The sequence below is a fragment of the Cricetulus griseus genome, chromosome 2 (genome assembly GCF_003668045.3).
Source record: "Cricetulus griseus strain 17A/GY chromosome 2, alternate assembly CriGri-PICRH-1.0, whole genome shotgun sequence".
Lineage (NCBI taxonomy): Eukaryota > Metazoa > Chordata > Mammalia > Rodentia > Cricetidae > Cricetulus > Cricetulus griseus.
Genome location: NC_048595.1, coordinates 34,763,372 through 34,784,081, shown reverse-complemented (window position 1 = coordinate 34,784,081; position 20,710 = coordinate 34,763,372). Strand labels below are relative to the sequence as shown.

At 46.2% G+C, this 20,710-nt stretch overlaps 1 protein-coding gene across 7 annotated transcripts in view; it reads left to right on the top strand.

Moving 5' to 3' along the window:
* Eri3 (ERI1 exoribonuclease family member 3) overlaps nucleotides 1-20,710 on the top strand; it is a 130,218-nt gene that overhangs the window by 23,104 nt on the left and 86,404 nt on the right. For 6 of the 7 annotated variants that reach the window (XM_035439681.1, XM_027402617.1, XM_027402618.1 and 3 more), the window contains 3 exons: nucleotides 8,438-8,554; nucleotides 14,747-14,806; nucleotides 18,710-18,801. In XM_035439681.1, the coding sequence (XP_035295572.1) occupies nucleotides 8,438-8,554; nucleotides 14,747-14,806; nucleotides 18,710-18,801 (269 nt within the window). The remainder of the gene's footprint in view (nucleotides 1-8,437; nucleotides 8,555-14,746; nucleotides 14,807-18,709; nucleotides 18,802-20,710) is intronic. The other variant, XM_035439680.1, reaches the window with a different exon arrangement.

Here is a 20,710-nt window from a genome sequence, read left to right as displayed (position 1 = left end):
AGAGATGGCTCAGAGGTTAAGAGCACTGGCTGCTCTTCCAGAGGTCTTGAGTTCAATTCCCAGTAACCACATGGTTCTTTCACAACCATCTATAATGAGATCTGGTGCCCTCTTCTGGCCTGCAAGAATACATGCAGACAGACCACTGTATACATAAGTAATAAATAAGAAAATAATTTTATGGTTAGGGGTCACCACAACATGAGGAACTGTATTAAAGGGTTCCAGCATTAGGAAAGATGAGAACCACTTCTCTGAATCATTCTGTTTCCTCGAAGAAATAACAGGTAAAACACAAGTCTTAACTAAACAAGATGGAGAGTAAAGCAAGACCAACAACATTCTGCTGTGGCTAACAAACCTGACTTTTTTTGTTGTTGTTGTTGTTTTCCAGACAGGGTTTCTCTGTAGCTTTGGAGCCTGTCCTGGAACTCGCTCTGTAGACCAGGGTGGCCTTGAACTCACAGAGATCCACCTGCTTCTGCCTCTCCAGTGCTGGAATTAAAGGAGTGTGCCACCACTGACTGGCATGAAACTGATTCTTTATAAGGCACAGTGATGTGCTCTTGGTGGTTTTTTGGTTTGTTCTTGGTGCTTGGGCTTGAATGCGGGGCTTCAGCTAGATGAGTGTTCTGCCACTGAACTACATACATTGCCAGCCCAGAAATCTTCATTTTAAACAAGTTCTCAGGTGATGGGATGCTGTCTGAGATACTAGGGAGTAATTCCTGCCAGTTTAGGGAGACATATCATCATCAGCCATCCAGGGAGAAAGGATTTGGGCATGGTAGGCAGGATGTCAGTCTACACACTGCTCACTAAAAGTGTCTTAGCTTTTAGGTATGTTGTGTTAGCACAACTGTCACCCTGTCATGTGTGGACAGAGAGCAGGGAACCGATGAGCTACTCCTTAGGGATGAAGTCTTCTAGGCAGACATCAGTGGTACCTGTGGCTGAATGGAATTACTGAGCCAAGTAGCCTGAGTGGGCCTGGTTCTGCCTCAGTTGCCTGTTGCCCTTCATTTCTTCACCCCCAGCTAGTGAGTCTTTGGGCAGTTTATGATTGATAGGAAAAAGCGGGTCTTTGTGTAACCTAATTCTAATGTATCTTGTAATTCTGAGCAAGTTATGTGACTTTCCCCCAGTTTATCAGACTAACTGAACAGGATTTGACTGCTTGTGTCCAAGTCCCGAAGTGAGGACTCTGGGCCTGTGGATTGAAGAGAGCTGAGGTAGAGGCTGATGTGACCAGGGACACAATAGTATAGTGGCTGACAGCATAGGCTTCAGAACTGGACTGTCTGGATTTGAGTTTTGTTTCCACTACCTATGAACAGTGTGACCTGGGTTAAGTGACTCACACCCTTGTACTTCAGTTGCCTTGTTGGCCAATGCAGTTAGAAATAGTTCTGACCTTATAGGACATGTGGGAGGATACAATGAACTAAACATACATGCAAGTGCTACAGGCAGTGCTTAGCATGCAGTGGCGGTACATGTCAGCACATAGTAGAATCAGTCCTAGTGTTCCTTTGACCCATGCCTGTACAGGAAGCTGCTGGAGCATAGCAGGTGACTGGGAGGCCAGCCTTACTTCTCTAATTCTGTGGAAAGTCTTCAGGCCTTCGGTGCAAAGAGTAGGTAGCAGCAGGGCTCTACCTAGATAGATTTGTTTTTCTGAACTGGAATGGTAAGTGGAGATTGACACTCTCGTCTACTTCCATGACAAACATAAAACTGCCTCCAAGGAACTCCTCCCTTACATAACCTGAGCTTTGTTTTTATTAATTGTACGACATATATATGCATGTATGTAGCTTCAAAGAAATGTTTAGGTTGTTTGTTGCCCTAACAGTTAGCTTCACAAGGCCCTTATACTTGAAGTTACTCAAGAGTATGTAAAAATATTCAAACTGAGGCTGTTTCTGAGTTGTGTACATATGTAGAGAGACACAGGTATGTATACTCCAGGGTGAGGATATGGTTTTTAACACCTTTGATCTCCTTTACTTACTGATGCTATGGGTTCATTTTTGTTTTTTGGTCTCAGATTTTAGTAAAGGTAAATTATAACTCATTCTGTTCTCCCACCCCTTAAAGGATAGTAGTTTCTACTTTCAGCCTTAATTCTACATTTTAATGGCTTTTGGGGGGGGGTTCTGTGGAGCAGGACATGTAGGTGAAAAATCAGCCTTTTAAAGCTCTGGGATCCCCCCTCCCTTCCCTTCCTTGTCCTGAAACTTCGAGCATCAGCTCTCATCTGTCAAAGTGTAAATCAGCAATTAAAACCCAAACAGCCAAATGCCAAAGATGACCCGAAGCACAAAGCAACTGACAAACAAGTCCGGACAAATCGACGGGTAATTTATAAGCTTTGCCCTAAAATCTAATTATTTGGCAATTCGAATTTGCAGCCAGCCAGGGCTCGGCAATAAATTTAACCCGCCATAAATTATTTAGGAGCAGGCTGTGGTGTAAATCAAAACCATGAGTGTTTGTTTAAGAAATAAGCTCCTTGTGCATAAATGCCGACCCCCCCCAAACTGTTAAGCAAATCATGTCCAGTGCAGCCCTCGCTCCGCCCAGCCCTCTTCCCCTCTTCCCAATGATCAGGAGGCTCGGATTTTTTTCCTCTTGAGAAAGGGCTGGTTACCTTTATATCAGAATTCATTCAGATCTAAGCATTTGTGGTTTGATCACCTTTGGGTTTTTATCAGACCCTTCAATACAGGAGATGGAAGGAAGGGATAGATTACTTTTACTATCTCTAAATTGGGGAAATGCCCATTTGTTCTTCTCAGATTAATTTGGGCAAGGCGAGAAAATGATCTTCTCAGTCCCCTATTTCAGATGGGACCATAGGAACATCAGCTCAGGCAGAGAAGAATCTGTGCTTTGGGAATGGGCTGGACTACTACTGTGTTAACCCTTGCCACCAATTCCAGCAGTCAGCTGAGCCCTTTCTGCTTAATGTCTTTTGTTGTTGCCTTACTGTCTTCCAGTGTAACCTACTCTTTACAGATAATTTAGCTGAAGGAAGTTTTCATATCCTAAAAACAAAACCTACAAATTTATTTCCTGTAATCTTCAATAGTAAACCACTTGTTTCCACTAAGCATTTGTGGAATAGTGTTTCCACTTGAAACATATTGCAGTTTTGTTCTCAGTTTATTAAGGGACACACTGGGGTTCTTAGTTGATCAGTTTTAAATCAAACAGTCCTAAAACCTACATTCCAGCTCACTTATGTAGGTAAAAGCAAATGCATATTTGCTTGGTGCTTCCTTTTTGTTTTCTCTCCCTTGGGGGGGGGAAATTACAGCAAGTGTTTTACTGAGATAGTAAATAAATGCAGCAGCTTTGGAACTTCGTGTACTTTGAACAATCTAAATCCCGAGCTTTTTGTCCTTGGTTGTCAATTATGATCAGTTTCCAGCCACCATCAGCAGACCAGCAGCGGCACTGACAGTCCTGTGTTCTAGAAACCACTGGTCCCAGGCAAACTAGACAGTTTGGGTAAATCTGGGGTTAAGTGGTTGGTATCAGTTGAGGAAGGAAACCATTTAGAGATTTAAGAATAGATGAATCTAGTAGACATTGCGTTTGAGTGCTCTCTGTCTGGGCTTGATCCTAGTCCACTACCTACATTGTCACCTTGGGCAGATCACCTTCCAGATCCTGTGGAAAATCCTAGAAAGCAGAGTGTTTTCTGCTTGACAGATACTGGCTCTGTCTCCTACTTGTTAGTCCCTTCCTGTCTGCACACAACTAAAGTTGAGAAAGGGAAGACCAAGTGCCAGGACCAGAGCCAGGAGCCAGAGATGCTGACTGAAGGCTCAGGCTCCTTCCCTTCCTGAACTCAGTCTGGTGCCATCTATCTGGCTACAGCATGGAGGAGGCTCTTTAGGAACATTTCTCTAGGACTTATGTCTGGACATCCACATATGCTGCTGTAGGGGTGTTGAGGAGAGAATGTACTGAGTTCTGTACAGAACAGCCAGTCTTACTGCCCCCCCCCCCTTTGGAAGTCCCAGCTCTGTCCCTTAGTAGCAGCATAGTTGCCTGTGACCATAACATCTTCGGGCCTTAACTTATTGTAAATAGCAACAGTAATGATTTCCACCTGCTAAGTTGTCTAGAGACTTGAGATCATTTCTGCTAGCACTTAACAGAGTATCTACCATGGAGGAAACAAGAAGTGGAGGAACAAGATGATTCCATTCTCCACATGGCAAAGAGTTTTGGAGACCATCTCCTTTGTGCCTTTCCCCAGTCTTGAGCATGCTAGAGAGAGGTCCACATTTCACCGTTGGGCCTGTGCTTGGGCTCTGTCTGCTAAATAGTAGGTGCTTAGCAGTATTGACTTAGGATCTGATGATGGTGCTGATGGCATGACTGATCTCCCAGGATTGGTAAGCATAAAATAAGAAAGTGAATGGAAAGGGGAGAAGCCTAATACTTGGTATGTCCCTCCACTGTCCCTTGTTTGCTCAGGTGTCGTTTGTTTCTACTTACTAACTAGCAAGCACTTCTCCAAGGCACCAATTACTTATCTCAAGTCCCACTCTGTCTTACACAGTAGCCCCCTAGTAGATTAATTGAATGTGAGTGGCATAGGAAAACAAAGGAATTATGGAGCTATTTTTAGGAGCCAGAAAGAGGGCTTATAAATACAGACGGGGTCTTCCTTCCTCTAGGACAGAAGCACTCCTCTGCCCCTCAGAGAAAAATAAGCCACTCTCTTCTTTCAGAGGGAGTAATGAAATTGGGCGAAGGAAGAGGAGGAGGGCAGGGATAATGCTGTCATTATCTAAGAGCAGCTAGAGCTAGAAGCTAGCACTTGGGCATGTCTTTCCTTGGGTTGGAATTGATGCCATCTACCTGTAGTTTTGGAGTGGTGTCTTTGACCATTATCAGTCAAAAAAATGTTTGGCATGGTTTAGGCACACCTACAGCATAGCTGTTACCAGCTTGGTGAGCCCATGACTGAGCTCTTTGGGCTGGTGCTGTGGGTGTGGGCTTTGACAGTATGGGAAGGACAGAAGTATCTAAGTGATCTTTCTGCTCTGATCTCTCAGAGGGTCTTCTTTTGTGTGAGTGTATCTGGGTGTGTACATGTAAGTACAGGTGCCCTGATGGGTCAGAGGAGTTAGTTATAGGTGGCCGTGAGCCACCTGCCGTGAGTGAGTGCTGGGAACTGAGTTCAGGTATATGCTCCTAACAGCTGAGTCATCTCTCTAGCTCCATTTAAAACTTTTTTTTTTTTTTTTTTTTTTTTTTTTTAAGATTCTTGAAAGAGTCTTTTGTCACAAGCTCCTCTTTGCATTTCAGTGGTTCACAAGAATAGGTCATGTACAGTCACGGTGTCACAGCTCCTGATGCTGCTGAGGAAAGACTCCAGAGTAGCTTTGTTGTGTATCTGCTCTTGTGAATCCCCCTTGATTTTTGAGGAGTAAGTCTGGCTAATGGGCCGATCTCATGTGTCCTGAGTATCTGAGCTGTTTGCTTTCTTTGTTTGCTTTCTTCTTTTCCCTCGAGGAGCTGAGACAGGTCTAAGGGGTATGTCACTGAATTTGGTCACTCGCTCCATGTCCCTATGAGTGAAGGAACCAGCAACAGGAGAGTTTAAATGCCAAGCTTTGGTGGGAGGCTTGGCTGCATTTTCAGAGCCCGCTGAGAAAGCTGACTGAGTTCTGGTCAGAGCAAGAGCTGAAGCGTATTCTGTTTTATAATACTAATGAAATTCCAGGTCTGTAATAGCATTTCAGATATCTAAAACAAACCTCGTGCTTGTAAAAAAGTGGAAAGAGATCAACTTTAAGCCATGCATTCTTGGTAATAGAGGTTTTCCCCCCTATTTATGTTTGATAGATATTTTTGTTTCCAGAGGAATGTCAACTCCTAATTTCATAATGTATCACAGGCTTAAGAAAATTGAATTTAATAAAAGCCAAAGATGAATGGCATCCTTAAAGGTCCCAACACTTGTCTTTATTAGCAGGACAAACTGCAGGTCTCCAAACACTGTTTCTTTCCAAATGAAAGTTTAAATGAAAAGTACAGTTTGTGTCACGGGTTAAATCTCATTGTGGGCCTAGCTAACATTGTTAGTGAGGGGCTGGCTTTTTCTGTTTCCTTAGACACCAGGGCAGCCAAACTCATGAGGCTGTGTAGCTTATTGTTGGAGGAAGTACTTCTCCTACTTAGTAGAAGAAGAAGGATTTACTACAAATTCGGAGGTCACAGGGGGCCTGATTTAGGAGCCACAGCTCAGAGCTGACTCTTGGGAATCATGGATATGTGAATTTTTAGGAACAGCAGTGGGTATGTTGTAAGTCTGTGTGCTCAACTTAGTTTCCAGGTCAGAACTCCCCTCTGCTTGACCTTTTTAGTATTTGGTGGGAACAAAGGCCTAGCCTTTCACTCCACTGGAGGAGAAGTGTCTGTCACCTGACCTACGCAGCAGTCTGGGCTTTCTTGCCCTTGCTTTGCAGCCTTTTAGCCCTTCCTGTGTCTGGTAATAAGTTCTCTCTGTTTCTTCATCTCTGGGGATCAGCCCAGGGGGACCAGGTGAACTCCCATCAGCTTCCCCATCTTTGAGCATCAGCCTAGGGCAGTGGTTTACAATCTATGGGTCATGACCCCTTGTGGTCAAATGACCCTTTTACAGGGGTCCCCTAAGACCATTGGAAAACACAGATATTTACATTATGATTTGTAACAGTAGCAAAATTACAGTTATGAAAATAATTTTATGGTTGAGAGTCACAACAACGTGAGGGACTGTATTAAAGGGTCAAAGCATTAGGAAGGAAGGTTGAGAACCAATGGCTTTGGGGAGCCAAGCAGTCAGAGCCCCAACTTCCTTGATTTGTTTTTCAGCCTTACTGTTATACTTTGAATTGAAATAAATACTTAAAATATGTCCAGCCAGGCAGTGGTGGTGAATGCCTTTTTAACCCCAGTACTCAGGAGGCAGAGGCAGGTGGATCTGAGTTCCACGCCAGCCTGGTGTTCAGAGTGAGTTCTAAGACAGCCCAGGCTACACAGAAGTCCATAATATTAGTGGTTGTATTTCTCAAGGATGGCAGTTGTATCCCTTGGGACATGGAGGCAATTGACAACTTTCTGTTTTCCCACCTACTGATCCCTGAGTGAGGTCAGTAGTCAGCAGTGGTGATCTCTATATTGCTTCTCCAGGCTGTCTCTGCAGAGAACTAGTTTGCCTTGCTTTTGATGATGCCAGAAGGATCTTCTCTGGAATGAGGGTTCTGGGGTAGGTATGCTCCTGGAGCTGATTGTTGGGGCCCTTGTGTGGGCAAAACACCCCTTTTGTCTCTGCAGTGGAGGCTTTTTTCACATGCTAATTTTACTTGGAAGATTTTGCTTTTATTTATTTTTTTATTATTTCCTATTTGTCTCTTCCAGATGTTTTCAGGGCAGTTTTTTGTGTGTGTGGGTGTTGTAAACTAATTCCATTCATGTTTTAAAAATTTATGAAAGCGCTAATAAAAATGTCAAAGTGGTAAAAATGTTAGCTTTTCCTCTGCTTTGATTAAATTTTGCAAACTGTTTTTGAATATTAAAAAGCAATATATTTTTTTATTCTCTCCCCTTGGTTTCCCTCTTCTTTCTGGTGCGCGTGCTCTCTCCTGCCCTCTCCCCCCCTCTGGTGCATCCCTCCCTTTCCAGGAACGATGTATGAGGCGTGCTGCACAGCCAGCGTTCTGCAAGCCTGTTTGCACACCAGGACCTTGGTGCTGTGCATCTCTATTAAATAACGGAGACAAATTAATCTTAGAGACACCAAACAAATTGTCACTCCTCCTCCTTCTCTTCCATTACCTTCCAGCAGACTGGGAAGGGCCTGCTAAGCGGTTGGGCGGGTAGGGGCAGGCAAAGGGGAGTGTGCAGAGCTTGAAGGAAAGGTGGGAGGCACTGGCCCCTATTAACTTGTGTTCTGTTTTCTCCTTTTCTCTGATATCCCTTCTGGCTTTATTTGGGGGGTTTGTTTATTTTTTTTTCTTTCTTACAAAAACTAATGAACCCCCCCCCACCACCACACACACACACACACACACACACACACACAGAGGCAATGTTTAAGCTTCATGCAAGGAAATCTGTGCCTGTGTTGGTGGCTGCTTGCTTACTTAGAGATCCAGACCTTTCAGGACAGCATCCTGGGTAAGAGAGGGAAGGCCTTTCTTTCTCTTAGAGGCTCAAATGATAGGCCCCTGTGAGTTAAACTGGCAGGTAGATTGCATTGCTGTCTTCCTTCCTAAAAACCATGGGGAGGCTTGTTGACATCCCCTCTTCTAGACTTGGGTTTGGGTTGCAGGAGGAATGAGCCATTCTTTCTCAGTCTGGCATAGTTATTTGAAGTGGTTGATCATAAGAATGACTTGCCTTCTCTTCTGTCTCTTTGGCATTCTAGGAAATCATTGAGTTCCCTATCCTGAAGTTAAATGGCCGCACCATGGAAATCGAGTCTACCTTTCACATGTATGTCCAGCCTGTAGTCCACCCACAGCTTACCCCCTTCTGTACAGAGGTAAGGGCTGCTGGAAGAGGAGCTTCGGGATTGTTGGTTCATGCAAGCCACTTAGGGAAAGCTAGATCTGACCTGTGGTTAACACAAGAGCCCAGCAATGACTTTTTATTCTGTGACTGCTTGAGTACCTGTCCCCAGGGACAGCAGCAATACTGTTTGCCCCAGATTTTCCAACATTTCCCTTTCCTTCTTGTCCCCAACATTCCTGGCAACTGGACACTTGGAATCAATTTATGAGTACTATGGGACTCAGGTTCTTTCCAGACTCATTCCAGTCTCTTTCCAATAGGGCCTTTTGGGAAGAGGTGATGGTTTCAGCCACTTGGAAGGATTTGTTATGTTCAAGCTTTCTTACCTTCTTAAGATGTTGATGTTGGGGGGCTGGAGAGATGACTCAGAGGTTAAGAGCACTGTCTGCTCTTCCAGAGGTCCTGAGTTCAATTCCTAGCAGCCACATGGTGGCTCACAACCATTCGTAATGAGACCTGGCACCCTCTTCTGTCATATAGGGATACATACAGACAGAACAATGTACTTAATAAATAAGTCTTTAAAAAAAAAAAAGATGTTGATTTTGTTCTGTTCTTCTGCAAAGTAAAGCACAACTCTCCCACCAAGGACAGAGAAGACAGGCTGGCCAAGGCTTAAGTGTCTTTGTCTAGGCTCACATTGTACTTGGCTACCTTGTGTGAAGATTAGCAGATCCCATTTTGCAGACTGCAAAAATGTAGCTGAGATTTTGATGACTGCCTGAGGTTTAGAAGTGTGCTCAGCAGAGGGGAGGAGCTCCTGGGAGGGCTGACTCCCAGGATGGTTTGGAGAAGCTTCCTGGGACTGCTCTCGCTGTAATGTGCTGTGCCATGCCATTCTGTGGTGGAGTCCTGGTCAGGCATGCATGGGAGCAGAAGTGATGGGAAACGTTAATTTGGAGCTGAGATGTATTGAGCCTTTGTGCCTTCATATAAAGACCTATTTTCTACATATAAGTGAAATAGGAGAAAGAGGTTCTTGAGGGATTTTTGTTGTGGAAGAGGCTGGGGAACGGCCTGCTAGATGTGGTGGGTGGATCAGTGGGCCCCGAGGCTCCAGAGCTGCTCCTGAGCTCATAGCCAGTATTTGCCACCTGGCCCAGGTAGGCTTTTTATGGGATGTACCCATCTGTCCAGGTTTCCATTTTCCTAGGCCTTTCATTCTAGCTTATGATGTTGAAGCTGTCTCTCATTTTCCCCCTTTCCTCTGGAAATTGCCTCTCCCACTAGGGTGAGTGGCTAATTTGCCTTTGCTCCCTTTTAGAAAGTCACCATTCAATAGTGGAAGGTTACACTAGCTACCACCAAGACATCCAAATGGCCTGGATGCTATGTCATGCCCTCTTCCCATCCAGGTACTAACCAGGCCAACCTGGTTAGCTTAACTTTGGGAACAAATGATATGGGGGAATTTAGGCTAGTGTGGTGCTGTGAGGCCACACTGCCTAGTGTGGACCAGAGGCCTAGATCTTAGAGTGATTGCTGCCTGCTCAGGAATGGCAGAATGCTGCTGGGCCCAGCCTTTGGCAAGGGTGGGTGCTTCACAATGTGGGGATGGGAGGCATCCAGAGAGTATCCTCCAGCACAGTTTCTGCTGCAGTTCTGTGAGACTACAAGGAAAGCATTTTTTTTTTTTCTGACCATTTTACCCAAGAATGTTCACAATTGGAGGGTGGTGGGAGTGATGTTGGGATCCTGGAGGTTGCAGCTGTTTTGAAGATAAAGATCTGGTTGTGAGGTGTTTGGCTGAGAACTCAGTGCTCTTCAGACTCCTAGCCCCTGCTCTGTCTCACCTGCTGCAGTGTGCCCTATGCTTTCTTGTGCTTTGTGCCTGCTTATGGCTGTGTCCTTCCTTAGTTCACAGCCTGGATTATGCTTACCCCAAAATCACACTGATCAGACAGCTTGAGTTCCTAGAGCACAGATCCATTTCTGTCCCATTATGACGGTTAGTACCATTTGTGCTCCATAAACAAGGGGTTGTTGCCAAGGAGGTATCTGCATTGCCTCCAAAGCTGCTATACTGTTGACTTGACTTTTTTAAAAAAACAAAACAGAGATTGTCTGTGTTTGGGAGGGAATGCACATGTGTTATGGTGCATGTTGGACAGTGTGCTTGTGGGAGTCAGTTTCTCCTTTCACTGTGCTCCCAGGAATTGAATTCAGGTCCTTAGGCTTAGTGGCAAATGACCTTACTAGATGAGCTGTCTTGGTGGCCTCTGACTTATCCTTTTGAGTGAGTAAAGTCTCAGGAAAACCTCACATTACCTACCTCAGTGTTGCCCTGATACCACACCAGCTGTAACTAGGTCTTGAGGTGAAGTATGGGTACAGGCTGAGGCCTCACCTGCCCTGGCAACAGCCACTTTTGGGATAGCAGTGGGTGGAATTAACCTTCCCAGAGACTCATTAATAAATGTGGAAGCAATGGTCTCAAGCAGCTCTTCTGGCAGACCTTATTTCTCCAATGCACAAGAAGGTCTTAAGAACCCTAGTATGGTAAGGTGCAGAGGCATGTGCCTATCATCTCAGCACTCTTTAATCAGAAACAGGAGGATGAGGAGTTCACTGCCAGCCTGGACTACATGAGACTGTTTTAGACCAACAAATAGGTGTGCATGGTGACTCATGCCTGTAATCTTTGTACCTAGGAGGCTGAGACAGGAGGCTGGGAGTTGGAGGCCAGCCTGGATTACCTAGTGAATTTAAAGCTGTGATACCAAGGGCTGAGCTAGGTAATGAGATGTTGTCTCAAAAACCACACAGACAAATCCTCTAACCTGTATATGTGCATGTATCTGTGAGCACACACTTGTATAGTGCTGGGCCACCGAGAGAAGGCTTTGGCCTGAGCAGGTCTGTAGTTACAAATGCCATGCTGCTTGGTGAGGAGGGTCTCAGCGTCCTGAGGTACTGTTGCAGTTGTTGACACTCATCCTGAACATGGCTCTAGTGGAGGTGGGTGGATGTTCCTCTCCTGTGGCCTCTGGAACCTGTCCTAGCTTGTGAGCTTGTGCTCTAGCAGCTGAGCTGCTGCAGTCCCTGGCCATGTACAGTCTTTTGTTGTTGTTGTCATGAAAAAAAAAAAAAAGAATAACAGAAATACCCATTTTGCTAAATGCCAGTAAAGGGCTTTGTCTTGCACCTGTACTTATAAAGGGTGAGATTTATTGGTCTCTTTGTGTGAAGAGAAAGAGTGGGTCTGGTTATCAGATTGTACACCAGAGACAAGTGCTTATGTCATCAACAAACTGTCTTGGTGTCGGAATATGATTGTGTTGGAGATAAACTGTGAAAGGAGAACGCCTGGCCGCTGACATACTGTTGGCACCGAGTTTCCTGGGCTGCTTCCTGGAGTTGCTACTGTTTCCAGTGAAGCCAGCTCATCCCTGGAGAAAGCCCTCATGTAGGTAGGGGCATTGGGACTAGTCAGGTCAAAAGTCCCCGTCTGTGGTCTCCATCTGGAGAAGTGGGAGTTAATCTGTAATTCCTTGGTGAAAGGAGCCAGAGAACAAACATGAATTCTTCCTCCCACTTCTCCTACCTTAAGTGATTAAGGCCTCTGAGCACCGTTTAGCCTGTGAGCCCTGGTTCTCAGCTTAACAAATACTTGGCTTTGCTCTAGTACCTTTCATTGTGAGGATATGAAAGCCTTTTGCAAACATATACTGATCTAAGTAGGAAGGGGCTTAAAACTACAGCATGAAGGATTTAAGTTAGGCCTAAGATAGAACTTCCCAGTTAATTTTATACAATTGTCTCTCTGCATATCAAGTACAGGGACTAACTTTCTCAGTTTTAGCCCTCTTCACTCAGTGTGCACTGGCAGAGCTGGTAAGAGGTGGCTCATTCTTTGGGTGATAAATCCATCTCTCCAAGAACTCTCTCAGTCCCCTAAGGGCTAGGAAACTTCCCTTGGGAGACTGTGTCTCTGAGGTTGATTTCAGTCCCAAAGGAACTCAGAGGTAAGCCACACTGGCTGGCCACCAGTGGAAATGCTTGCCATCTAGGAAGCAAGGTGAGCATAGTTGACCTCCATGTAGGGGGAAGTAGGCCTGGCCTACAGTGAGGAGCCCTCCAGCTCTCTAGCAGGACACCTGTGTGGCCCTGGTTTTCTCTTCTGGTGATGCGTGCGTGCGTGCGTGTGTGTTGCTAAAATTTAAACCCAGGACTTTGAGTGTATTAAGCAAGTGCCGTGCTAACAAACTACAGGTGTAGTGTGTTTCCTACCCACATCTGGTTTTCCCAGGGCCTAGGTTCTTGCTCTGTGCCTTTGTCTGCACATGTAAGACTTTCTGAAGCTCTTCAGTGTTGAGCTGAACTCCCCTGAGTGGAGCCAGAGAAGGTGGCCTGGCCTTGCCCTTGTACTCATACTAGATGCAGACTGGTGCTTGGACCCTGGAGCGTTCCAGAAGTGAGAGTGGCTATGGACCTTTCCCACCACAGCCCTGACCCTAATCCACCCTGGAAGAATTTATTGGGAATGAGCAAGGCTGGGGTGATCAGCAGTAGTCCCTGACTAGCTGGCTGTCTTCTAGAAGTGGACCTGGAGTTGAGAATAAGAGCCTTTCCCTGAGTCTTGGTCCCTATGTACTGGACAGAAAATACAAGGCAACTGTCTGCTCTGGGTGTGGTTCTGAGCTTGGGTAGGCTCTCGGTGCTAACTGAGCTGGGCATTGGAGGGCACTGTGGTGAATCGGGCAAATTCCAAGAAGGTAGACTTTCATGTTCCCGTGCAGGCCCCTGCTGATCTGGCACATAGTGAGTGCTTGGAGAATGAACAGAGGAGTGCTCAGTTCTTAGATTCAAACCTCCTCCCATGCAGGTTGCCTCACCCTCCCTCTGTGCTAGAGCAGTCTTTCCTCCTTTTTGACTCAGGCCCTCCCTCTGCTGGGCAGTTCTTTGGTCTCCCAAGCAAGGAAAGGGTGTGGAGGTGCCAGCCGGCCGGGTGGGCATGCTGTGGGTTAAAGCCTTTCGAAACAACAGTGTAGTTAATCTTTCTAATTTATTTTCCTTTTAGACCATGGGAAGTCTGTAGGCAGCAGCTGTTACCCAATTAAAATACAGATTAATATAAAAACAGTTTCTGGAATATAAAATAGAGTGGCTGTGTCTTTACACTTCCTTAAAATACCACCTAATAATGACTTGATGAACTACAGAAACCTACCTAGAGGAACTCAGCATTCTTAAAATGAAAATTTCTTCCCTAAAAGGTGTGTATTACCATTCCATGTAAGTCACTGTGAGAAAATAACCTTCCCTCTTAGAGCCAGCACTTTCTGTGAGTTGGGTATTTGGTATTCATTAAATGTAATTATAGTTTAATTGGAGTTTTAAACCCCTTCCCTCACTTCAACAAAAAAGTTGTTTCCAAGCCAGCCCAACATACTACTCTCTGTGAGAATAGCCAGGGACATGATAGCATTGTGAATTTCAGCTAGTGTCTGGGACAGGGCCTCAGGCCTCAGATACTGATAAGAAGTCTATGCCTACTCTGCGCTTGAGGGATATTTTTACTCTGGAAATAACAAAGCAAAACAAGCTAGGCCTGAACTGGGCATAGCCTATGCCTGTTAGTCAGTCCCTAGGCCAGAGTCTATACATTAGGTCTTTTTGTCTCTGTCTCCCCAGTGCTTATAGGTGGCCTTCCAGCGTGGCTAGGTGGTGTTGAGGACCAAGGTGTGCAGATTTCTGAGGCGCTTCTTTCTCTGTGTTTGGGGAAGTGCTGGATTGACAGAGGTTCAGAGAAAGGGAAGACTCTAACCCAAGTGTGCCAGGCTCCACGGGAACTTTTGTGAAGCTGGGGGTCTAATGTGCCTTATGACTAATGTGTGGGAACTTATTGAACCTGTTGAATACAAAAGACATGCAAAATTAAAAGAAAAAAATCCCCCAAATAAAAATTTAAACAAGCATGGAGCCTGACCTGTTGTGAGCCTGTGTGTGCAGGCCTATCTCAGGCTAGGCTGCTTGCTGTGGGGGATTTTCATATAGCATCCTAGGACATGATTCCCGAGCTCCTGGCTTGGCTCTGAGCTTGAAGCAGTGAGGCCCCAACCCTCACATTGGGAGGAGGAAGAGAGGGAACAGAATGGACTGTCCAGCATGAGTCCCTTGCACCTTGGTTTTCCACCCAAAGGCTGTTTTTCTTTCCTTACAGCTCACTGGGATCATTCAAGCCATGGTGGATGGCCAGCCAAGGCTGCAGCAAGTGCTGGAGGTAGGTTGAATGACCTTTAATTCCTGACCTCTGACCTCTTCCTGCTGCCTTTCCTTCCCTCCCCTCCAGAGAATGTAGCCGTATAATTTGACTATGATTATAGCTTGATTAGAATAACATTTGCTGTCACATCAGTGACATGCTGTTGAGAGTATTGAACCATTGATCTGTCATCTCCAGCTGTTCCCGTCAGGGTTACTGACAAGATGTCCAAGTGCTGCCAGAAGTCAGGCAGAGCCCCCTCCTTGCCTAGCCTGTGGCCCTGTATTGGCGCCCTGTGCTGGGTGGGCTGGGGCAGGGGAGCTGCTTTGCAGCCTTCCAGCCTTCCAGCCTTACGGGATTAGCCCCAGGGGCTGGAGGTGTTTTTGTTTAGCTTTGGTGTTGGCTTCTTGTGGTATGTGAGCACTTCATTAACTCACCCAGAACTCCCATCGATGGCTTTTGTTTGCTGTCAGCTCCTCCAGGAGCTGCAGCCGGCTGCCTGCCCCACTGCAGCTTGCTGCAGGACGAGATGTGCCTGTCGGGTACAGAGGCTGCACTGGGTAATGATTCCTAATCAGAATAATTACAACAATTGTCTATGTGAGGGAAATCAAATTAAAGACTTTAGAACTCTTGGCAGAGACCACACTTCTTGGATATTCTCCTCAGGGAACTGAGAAAGGTTAAGGCACTGCTTCCTATGCTCCGCTTGGGGGAGTAAGGAAGGGGCTGTGGTTGGTCTCAGCCTCCCTCTCCTCTATCCCTCCAGCCTCAGGGTTTTCTAAGAAAAAAGGTTCCTTCCCATCCCTGCTCTGTAGAGGAGGCAGATCAGAGCAAGCCTGTGGATTTTGTTGGGTGCTTTAGACTTTATCAGTGTTCAAGAAGAATAGCAAGGCACATTGGCATGGGAGGTAGACAGCGAAGAAGTGGAGTTGTGACATCAAAAGGGAGACATCTCCCCTTAGCCATGAATCCTGTCTCCTGGGGGAGCATTGTGGCCTGAACATCCTGGAGCCATCCAGATAGATAGAACAGGTCTGAGAGGCAGGCTTAGCTTACCTTGGTGACAGTGGGGACTCTTTATCCATAGAGTCTAGAGGTCCGGCTCTGTCAGGTCAGTTTTGGCCATGGTGAGTGCACTTGCAGTAGATAGCAGAAGGTAAGATGAGGTAAGATGAGGTATTTGCCTCCCTGCCCTGCTGCCCTTTTGAAGGTAGTCTATTGCTAGGACTGAGGGATCCCCTCAGTATGGTTGCTCTTTGCCAACAGCATCCCCCAACTAGCCTTGCTCTAATGGAGAATAGAGGACTTACAGCGTTCCTTGGAAATGTCTTGCTGGGGTCCTGGCAGAATGTTCTGGGTCAGCTCCAAACCGGGGTCACTCAAGTAATGGTTTGAGTTGAGGGGAGGTGCGGTGATCAGGAGACACCTTCCTGGAGTGAAGTGTGTAGGGTATTCTGAATGTCATCTACCCCTGGAACTTTGTCCATGAGGAGGGAAGATTTCCAGCATCAATCTGAATAGAGTTTCTGGAGAATAGGGACACCGTACCATTCCTGTTAGCCCTAAGTCAATTACAGAATTAAAATGTGAATTTCTTGTCCCAGCCAAAGCAGCCAGCAAGATGCTTACCTGACTCACTACCCTGCCAGGGAGAACAGAGGAGGTCAGGCCTGAATGTCTGGGCAGACTCACCGTGAAAGATGCTCACTAAGTTTCTGCCACATGGTGGAGTGTAAGTGCCTCTTGGGGCAAAGATGGTGATGCTGGCTGAGTCCTTCTGACAGTCCTGTCCTGTCCTCCTCTCTTTTCCCACTCTGAGTTGGGTGTTAGCATCCTACCATGTGGGACACTTAGTGAAGTGTATAGAGTCAACCAGCTAACACAAGGTTTTAAGGATTTAGGAAGCTCTAGGTTGATTGTATCTCTTCTCTTGAATGAAGTCTGTTTTTTTTTTAGCTGACCTTGGGTAAAGATGTGATGGTGTGTGTCTGCACATGTGTGTACATGTGTATAAGGGATTAAGCCAGAAAGCTGAGGGAGACTTTCAACAGTGGAATACCCAGCCTCACTGCTTGGTAGGTTCCTGGACTGGGGAAGATTCTTAGGGATAGATACAGACTATAAAGAGGGTTTAGAGACTGTGTGGTCTACACAGTGTATACCAGGGAACAGCTCTCACACTCTGGGTACTGGCTTCCCATGGAACTTGAGTGAGTGTGTAGTCCTCTTACAGGTGCCTCCAGCACCTCAGAAGTGCCAGGGCTGCTAGCTCCACCTGCTAGATGGGGTGTCCTCATTGGAGCCCACATGTGCTCTCCCTTGCTGCTGAGCACACAGTCCCCCCTGCAGTCTGGTCTAACTGCACTTCCAGCCTGCACTGTAGGCTTTGCTGTCACTAAACTTCCATCTAAACAGTCATCAAGGATCTGTTATTTTGAGACAGGGTCTGCTATATAGCTCAGGCTGGTTTTGAATTGTCTGTGTAGTTCAGACTGCCTCAAGTTGTGATCCTCAATACCGCAGCTTCCAAACTGCTGGGATTTCAGATATGTGCCATCATGCCTGGCAACACATTTGTATGAAATTAAACCCAGGACTGGGTTTGGGATTAGGACAGTGTATGAAGCAGGATGATCTCCTCCCTCCCCCATCTGTCAGGGAAGACAGACTTTAACTGACAGTCACTCCTTATACACAGTCATTATACCATGCCCACACTGTTGCCAGGAGTATCCTTTCCTCTTGGTCCTTGGGCAGCCCAGTCACTGTTCCATCTCCCTTTCTCTTCTCTCAGCCTCTTGTCTATTTTAGGAGAGGCATTTGACACATTATTACATTTAATTCTCAGAGCAACTCAGTAAGGATTGTAGTCTTACCCCGTTTTTTTAGATGAAGGAAACTGAGGTTCAGTAATGTTAAATGACTTGTAAATGACTTCCAGTGAACAGCATAGCCAGGATAAGGAAGAGCCCAGGGTTGGAACCTAGATGTGTGTGGTACTTGCATTTCTGTGTTTCTAACTACTGTCTGATAGAGACTTAAACATAATCCTCCTGTGCAAGTGGAAACCGTGGTCTGATTGGCTACACTCCCTCCCTGTGCCTGGAATCTTGTGAAAAATAGGCAGTGCTTCATGAATTCTTTATGATAATTCTCTTGTTATATACCAATGTTCGTGTTTGTACTCCAGTGTGAGTGCAAACAGTAGAACCAGCTGGAGGCATGAAGAGAAAGACAGACTTAGGTATGCTTAGGAATTCTGTCTTTTCCCAACTAGCACTTGAGCTCAGTTCTCAAACTACTCTGCTGAATTTGACCCCTTGGCTAAGAAAAGGAAGAATGCAAAATAGAGCCTGATTCTAGGCTTTTAGCAACTAGAGCAGGCAGCATTGCTTCACTGCCCATCAGTGGGACCTCCTTTGAAGGAAAAGCGGCTCCATCTTCACTTGATGAATAACTAGGTTCATAAACACAGTTAGTAAGCACTTACTGTAAGTGTGAAATAGCATGAGTGTGAACAAGGCTTTAGTTAAAGTCCTGCTTGTGGCCCCTTTCTGCCCTCTTCTTAGAGCCCAGGATAGCCTGTGTTTGTGCTGGGCTATGCCTTTGTGTGACAGTCAAGTCAGAGAAGGGTGTTTGGACTATCAGCTGGGATCACGGGTAGGCTGCTGCACATCAAAGGGTAGAGGGGCTCCCTTTTCCACCACACACAGACTTGTGGTGTCTTCCCAGAGGGATCATCCTTCAAGAACCTCTGTAGTCCAGAACCATGCCAGGGCTGAGAGCTCATCGCAGCTCAGCTGGGTGAGATTGCCCTTCCTCCTGCTCTGGTTACAAGCGGCTTATCTGCGTGTCACTGTTGGGCTCTTCACAGGCTCAGAAAAAGAACAATCTCATCTGTTCTTGTGTACTTTCCAGAGGGTCGATGAGTGGATGGCGAAGGAAGGCCTCTTAGATCCAAACGTCAAGTCAATTTTTGTCACCTGCGGAGACTGGGACTTGAAAGTCATGTGAGTATGCAGAGGGCGTCTTTGCTGCAGGGCTTGGCATCTAAAGGACCAGGCCTGCCTTTTAGGGCTTAAATGCTCAAGCCTGCTGGGCAGCTGGGGTCCCTGGGCCATTGAGACCACTAGGTTAGAGGAAGCCTGGGAGCTGTGGCTTCTAGGCATCTCTGGAACAGAGCAAGGACAAGTTAGGGGCCCTGCTAGGACTGCTGTTTGTCCTGCCTTTGACAACGCTTGTTGCTTACAAATGGCCCGTCTAATTGTTGGCCTGCATGTTATTGACCCAGAAGGAGGGCATTAAGAGAGCATTTTGGGGGGAGGGGATATATCTGGTTTTTCAAGACAGGGTTTCTCTGTGTAATAGCCCTGGCTATCCTGGAACTCACTTTGTGGCTGACCTCAAACTCAAAGAGATCCATCTGCCTCTATCTTCCGAGTATTGGGACTAAAGGTGTGTGCTGCCAGTACCAACTGTTTTTTATTTTTTGAGAAAAAAAATCTTTTAAACAGAATACATAGTATTTACTATTTAGAGTGCTCTGAAATAAGAATCTGTTCATCTATCATGTAAAGTAGGTACTGTTCTTATTTCTGTTTTATAGCTAAAGAAATTAAGGCACAGAGAGGTTAAGTCACTTTCCTTGGACCACACAGCCAGGATTCAGTCCCTGCAATTGGCTCCAGGGTCCTTTCTTTTAACTGTTTCTATGCTGCCCTATTATCTGCATTGTGAGACCCTGGTTATCCAGTTGAGAACCTGGTGGTCTGATGCTACAGGGCTGCTTCTGGGAAGCTGCCCAAGTTGCCCTCCTCTCTTCTCCTTTGTCCTTACTGCCTCTTCTCCTTTGTCTTCTGATGATGAGACAGGCTCCTTTGCTGGGTTGACACTTGTGCTTCTTGTCTGTCCTCATGGACACCTGGCTTCAGACAGCCCCTGGGGAACCAAAGAGGGTGGGGGGCTCTGTTTGCTGAGGATGGATAGAATCAATACCACTGTGTTCTTTGTGACTGAAGCAGCAGCAGGCATATTCTCTCTCTCTCTCTCTCTCTCTCTCTCTCTCTCTCTCTCTCTCTCTCTCTCTGGGGAGGTGGTGGGGGTGTCGGTAGGAGTGAGGTATAGTGACTGCAGTGACTATTCCTACAAATCAGATACTATATTCTCACTAGGGCCACTTGTGTGTTTTAGACCCTGGTCATTGGGGTGAGCTTAGGCCCCCAGGTGTTTGTCATGCCTGTTGTTGGACCTTAGATTTGTAGAACACACAGCACTGGAGTGCTCCACCCTTTTGGTTATGTACATACACTAGTTGCACACTTCTAGGTTTATTCCAGAGAGTCTCTGTCGTCCCATATGGCAGGAAGATTATATGGGCTGGGTGGAGAAGTCTGGAAGCAGATGTGAATCAGAGGCAACTAACTCAGGCTGGCCTTGAACTCACTATATATGGTGACCACTGATCCTCCTGCCTCTACTTTTTAAGTCCTGGGTATTATAGGTGTGTTTCACCAAACCTGGTACTTGTGGTGCTGGCTGCTGAACCCAGGGCTTTGTGCATGCAAGGCAAACATCCTACCAACTGAGCTATACCCCAGCCTAGGAAAGCTGTTGTCATTTGTATATCCTATGTAGCTTTGAAGCCTAGAGAGACTTATGTGGGGCTTTGCAGCCCAGGAGAAACCATTCAGATGGGGCAGGCTCAGGCTGATACTCCAGATTCTGGGGTTCATATGGCCCAAATGGAAGATGCTTTGACCTCATCCAGGCCCCAGTTCCTCCAGGTACCCTCTCCAGGCAGGACTCCCACTCTTCAGTGTTTTCTTCCCTGGTATCATGCTTCGGAATGTGCTGCTGTCACTTGTGAATAGTGTGCACAAGCATGCATGCAGAGAACTTGCTGTACACTGCTGGGCTTCC